The following is a 6211-nucleotide window of genomic DNA, read 5'->3' as shown; positions in this document are numbered from 1 at the left end:
TCGAACACCACCTTGTACATTAATTGTAATTTTTGGCCACAGTTATTATACCTTAAAGTTAAGTAAACTAAATTCAAAGCCTTCCGTTTGCTTTATTGATATGGATATTGAGGGTGGGGTGGGAAATGGACTCAGGCTCACTCACACACTTAGGTATCTGTTCACTACTAGCTATCCAGCACAATTTCTTCACACATCAATATGAGTCACCTACGGGCATTAGCTGGCCACCCTCTCTGCAAAAATTCTGGATCAGCTCCGGTTTCAACACCAGCAAGGCAAATCGTATTGATTTCAACTTACATCAGCATTGTTTAGCACCAGCCACACTACAAATTATACACGAATGATAAATTCTACGAACAACAGCAGCGCATCCCATCAACTGCCGGGAATCACATCAATTCCCTTCCACCTCAGTCTCTTGATCTTCTCTCTATTGGGAATCATCGGCAACACTCTCGTTCTCGTATGGCGCTGCACACGTCGGAAAGACTCGAGACTGCATATCGTCTCACTACTCATCATCAATCTCTCTTTCTCTGACCTCCTCTTCTGCATTCAATATCTTCTGCGTGAAATCATGCTGGTCGGTGCCGTCTTCCACTCTAGTGAGAAGAGCAATTACCCATTCACCAATACAGACTCGAGTCTCTGTATGACGGTTGTCTTTCTCATGTTTGCTTCGTCCAACTGTGTCGTTCTGACGGCAGTCGCCATCGCTCTTCACACGTTGTTGTCCGTCACCGAAAAACGGTGGACGAAACCGACGGTCGTGACGGTCGTGGCTATCGGATGGATGATTTCACTTACACTGGCAGGTTTGGCTACCTCAAACTTGCAAAATCACATAAGAGCGTTTCGCTCGGCGGAATCATCTGTGGAATTTTTCTCTTTGATTGTCATGTACGGATGCACCGGAGACGACCGAGCAGAGATATACCCAGTAATCGTTACAGGTGTAAACGTTTCATCCTCTATGATATGCTGCTTTCTTTACGTCGGGTTCTGCATCAAGATGCGACGCATACAGACTATGTGGGGAAGCAATACCGTAAGTGATAAGAACAGAGAAGCTTTCATCGAGATGCAGATTCGTTTCGCTTTCATAGCGTTACTCAACTTGGCGTGCTGGTGGCCGGCATGTGGCCTCTACTGGTACTCGTACTTTTCTGATCGGACTGTCTTCAAAGGTAACTTCAATCCTAAAACGCCAGAAGCGGTTTTCTTGTCTACTATTATTGTGAGTGCGTTCAATCCTGTTCTTTACACGGTGTCGTGGAAATGGACTGTGAAGTTGCTGCGACGAATTTGCTTTCGTGATCGACATTTCGTAAATGAAGAACGGTAGTAGTGTGCGATGTTACATCACTAAGAATCCGATTCCATTTGATGAAAGTGTTTTCGGGCAATTGCTTGGTTGGGATGAAATGGCTTGGACTGAATGCGCTGTTGCAATGAAGAGGATGCCCACTAAGCAACAAGACGTAAAGAAAATATTCAAATAAAATTTGCTTAATTGATTTCAGCGATGACTCAAATATGATCCGGCTTAAAAATTAATATATTGATGGTAAAATGAATGTCGTCAATTGCGAACTAGAGTGTGGGGAAACATTAAGTGTGTCGGTTATATGTACTTCTGTCAGTTCGCTCATTTGTCTGTAAAACTATTATATGTAAGAGTATCTGTTTGTCTGTCTTTTCATCATCTCTGAATTTAAAGATGTGTGTGTGTGTGTGTGTGTGTGTGTGTGTGTGTGTGTGTGTGTGTGTGTGTGTGTGTGTGTGTGTGTGTCTGTGTCTGTGTCTGTGTCTGTGTCTGTGTCTGTGTCTGTGTGCGTACGTGTGTGTGCGTACGTGTGTGTGTGTGTGTGTGTGTGTGTGTGTGTGTGTGTGTGTGTGTCTGTGTGTGTCTGTGTCTGTGTCTGTGTGCGTACGTGTGTGTGCGTACGTGTGTGTGTGTGTGTGTGTGTGTGTGTGTGTGTGTGTGTGTGTGTGTGTGTGTGTGTGTGTGTGTGTGTGTGTGTGTGTGTGTGTACTGGCAACTCTTACAACATAGTTTCTAACTTCTGCTGAATATAGATACGAATACAATATCAGTTCGAGATCATCTCCCTGCATCTTTTCGACAAAAGCGACCCCATTAGAGACAGACAGCCTAATAACTAAATCTCCTTTAATACTTATACAAAGAATCTCTCTGGTATCATTAACAAAATGAACATCCACATAAGATATAGTAATATTCAGCCAAATATCATATGGAATGCAGAGTTTTGTTTTATTCCAAATTGATTTCTTTACAGAATATTTCCAAATGCATTCGTCAACCAAAGCCAAAACTGTTTTCTTTCCTGACCAACCACCAACCAAATATACACTAGAAAAGACAGGAATTGTGTAGTTTCATACTTTCTTCCAACGATATGTTGTATGTTCTATCACACAGCTCAGTCTGTAGCCCACAAAATGATTTACATCGCCATAGTGTAGAAAACGAAAATATCCTGACTACAGGAGTACAAAGAATGCTCACTTTCCACGGCCACTGCAAAAATGTCATAACGAATATCTGTCCAACTTGGCCTATCGCCCACAATCTCGACTCGATTCCATCTTAGTTGTTCGAACACAAATATCCAAGTGCTGTTGATAGCATCAGGAGACAGAATGATGGCGTGTGAATTACAAATTGTCACAAGACGTAACCAAGGCATCCTTGGAAGGCCGTTCGCAACACTAGCAATCATTTTCCAAGAGTCTGTTTCTTCGTAATAAATCCACGTTTTGTATGAAGTTGCGTCATCTAAAATTGTGTCACCGGTTTCTGTTGTAGGTATTTCTTCAAAAACTAGTATCCTGTAACGATATTTTTGGATTCTCATTGACGGTTTAATAACTAATTCTGCAGATGCAAACTTCGCCAAACGTGGACTATTGCAGGTCCAAGAACTGAAATGTCCAAACTTATTAAAAGACTGACAATTATTGTTAAAAACTCCAATTGTTTTAGTATCTTTGCTTGCAAAGATTTCGGGCGAGATATTGTCAAGTGGAAGTTGTTGTACTCCGTTCCTTGTGTTTCGACTTGGAGATGAGCTTGTGCTTAGCTTGTCATGTGCAACAAACAGAGTGAGCAGAAATACGTACAGAGAGAATTCCATGCCGGCATTCGGCAACAACTTGCTAAAACAAAATGAAACGGAAACGCTTTGCAATTGTCCAACAATCCTAGTAAGCGATATTGCAAATTGATAAACACAATTAAATTTCTGCACGTATAGATTATTGCTATACATGCAGACTACTGTTCGTTTGCATTTGAGATACAACCAGCAAACAAACAAACAAACACAAACCGACAGACATATAGACAAACAAACAGACAACAGGGCTCTACTGTAATGAGGGAATAGCCAACCTCCATTTTCTCGCTCACAAATATTTTGAGGTAAAGGTAATACTACTACATACTAGCAACGTCGTGATCAGATGCAAAGCATCATGATTTCGATGATCAACTAATACTACTTTACTTAGTAAGTTATTTGTTAATTAATGTTGCACTTGTGTGCCAGAACAGTGCTGTAGTCTGCTGCAGTCTGTAGCAACTGCTTATCATACTTGAAAAAACAAGCAGGGGTGTAGCGTGGCATGTGCTAGACAGAGACAAAATAGCCCCATCATCGTTTGTAGGCGTGGTCATAAAAATTGTGGACTGCAACGGTTTTTTCCAGTCTGGATCTGCCACTGATTCTGCAGTATTAGTCAATGAGAAGCCAACAAAATTTGGGCGTGTTTATAAAAGTGGGCGTATCTCGTATCATTGTGAAGTCCATTTTTAGAGGTCACGCTCCGCCCCTGAACAAGAACTAATTTTATCTCATGCAAATATCTCAATAATGAAAATTCACTAAAGAAACAAGTTTGTTTAAAACATATTCAGTTCAGTCATTGTTCCATTCTGTTTAATTAATTAACCATTTATAATAGATAATTAGCTGCGGTAAACTTCCGTTCTGTTTCCGGCGTATTACCCCGTCTAGCCTAGCCTCGCCCCAGGCGCAGTGTGGATTGCAGCCCCGGATGCGCTTCTATCACCACTACGTCTGGTATGGTACCGCCTTTCTGGGCGGGAGTAAGTATGCATTCAAATTCTTCAGCGCGTGTCATACTAATGTTATTAGCTAGGAACTGAGCCTTCGATTGGACTTTGCCGTTGTTCTAGCCTCTGTACTTGTTGATATTGTAATTTTAGGCCGCTGTCAAGCGTTGGCAAAAGATTGCAGCTACGATAGAGAGCGTAGCGGGGAAATGGAAGATCAGAAATGGCACTTGCAGTGCATCATACGCCTTTGAACGCGTACACAGGTTCCCAGTTGAAGCTGCAATGCGTCATATGCCTCTACTGCAATGCATTGGACTGCTGCCTACGTACTGCACGCTATATAATTAGCGAGGATCCCACGCGACAGTCGTTTCCTGTAATCTACTACGCCGACAAAGTACGCTTGTAACTGACACTAATCATGTTCCTAGGGACATGATTAACGCTGACCGCAAGGGGCGGTACCATACCAGACGTAGTGGTGATGGCAGCGCATCCGGGGCTGCAATTCACACTGCGTCAGGGGCGAGGCTACGTCTAGCCTGACTAGATCGCTAAGCGAGACACATTGCAAAACGTACTGCAACACATCTACTAACACATTTAGCAGTAGCATGACACGTTTCAAACAATCTGCATCTATCTTGTATGTCGGTTTTGACGCTAGACGATTGCGCATGCAGCCAAACGACACACTAACTAACAAGTACATACTCTTCAAAACATCAAACGCGCTAGAATGTACCGGAACTATGCTTGGGCTGAGTTTCGCACGTGTTTTCGATATCCTGTCTGGTTCCTGTGTTACTTAGCTAGGGTCCGGTCAAGTTTTGCCAAAATCAGCACCTAGTTGACTATAACAAAGAAGAAACTGTGCTACGACACGCACAACACAATTCGACGTACTAGGCAACTACGTTGTCTCGACTCTGGCAATGGCACTTTGGCAATGGCGACTCCGTAGGGTAGGTGTTCCTAATTGTGGACACTCCCCGGTAATTTGAGTTACAAACACTCTTTCTCTGGTAACCTGCAACGGAGAGAGAGGAAAACATGTCCGGTGTACGCACCAATGTCTAAGCGTTGGAACAATACCTGTAGGACTAGAATCGCACAACGTCTGCTAACGCACTAGCAAAATATACGGGGTAACGTCTGTGAACAGCTCAAACGGGGGTGTATCCTAATTGTGGACATGTTTTTCTCCAACACAGAAAGCGACTGGGCCTGAGTAACAGCTGGACTAGATACCTGAATGGTTGCTGCACAAGCTGGTATTTTGGACCGCAATCAAAACCATGTTCTGTGGTGTATCACGACGATTCTCCTGCGAAACTGTTAGCGCGTACAAGATTCCTTCCATCACGTCCACAAATTCGAGGTACGCGAATCGTTCTTCTAGTGGATCGTGAAAGTGCCCTGACGTTATTTAAGCAATTATCGAGTACCCTAGTAAAGTTTTGAGCCTAGTAACGTTGACTTGTAACGTGCTAAAGAAGCGCACTATGTGCACGGAGCGAACGTGTAATTCCAGTACAGTAAACACGTGAATATCTTTACTCATACTAGATCTAGACATCAGTGATCCACTGACAATCTAGCTGTTTTCACTGCAACTACATCTGGCCGCAATAGAGTATGAAATGAAAACGAACAAAGTAGGTGGAATGTCAATGTCAGCGACATTCGTAATCCAGTCAGAATTTGACTGTCTTCACTGCTACTAGATCTGGCAACGATAAGACACAAATGAAAACCTACAAACTCACCCAGGATAGGTGGAACGTCAAAACTATATATCTGATATCAATAATCAGCTCTACCAGCAACGCAAAAAGATGCTAGAACCACAGTTTACAGTTCAGACGTTTATCTAAACATGATTGATCGTCTCCTGCGTTGCATCGTAAACAGAACACTTGGTTTCTGCAAAATTTGAAAGGCACGACGCCATTTTACACAGAGGTGATACACCACAGAACATGGTTTTGATTGCGGCCCAGAATACCAGCTTGTGAGGCAACCATTCAGGTATATAGTCCAGCTGTTACTCAGGCTCAGCCGCTTCCTGTAACGGAGAAAACAATGTCCACAATTAGA

The 6211-nt window shown here is 42.9% G+C and overlaps 1 protein-coding gene across 1 annotated transcript; it reads left to right on the top strand.

The window, feature by feature from the left end:
* The first annotated feature begins 346 nt into the window (after positions 1 to 346).
* LOC134185273 (uncharacterized) lies at positions 347 to 1351 on the top strand. Its single transcript, XM_062653054.1, has one exon. It carries the CDS (start codon positions 347 to 349, stop codon positions 1349 to 1351), a length of 1005 nt encoding a protein of 334 aa, XP_062509038.1.
* Positions 1352 to 6211: the final 4860 nt, after the last annotated feature.

This window comes from Corticium candelabrum, chromosome 10 (genome assembly GCF_963422355.1).
Source record: "Corticium candelabrum chromosome 10, ooCorCand1.1, whole genome shotgun sequence".
Lineage (NCBI taxonomy): Eukaryota > Metazoa > Porifera > Homoscleromorpha > Homosclerophorida > Plakinidae > Corticium > Corticium candelabrum.
Note: the sequence above shows the minus strand (reverse complement) of the source record. Positions and strands in the feature narration are given on the sequence as shown.

What these genes read in the sequence shown, in the direction of transcription:
- LOC134185273 (XM_062653054.1), top strand. Translation starts at nt 347, where the DNA reads ATGATAAATTCTACGAACAACAGCAGCGCATCCCATCAACTGCCGGGA.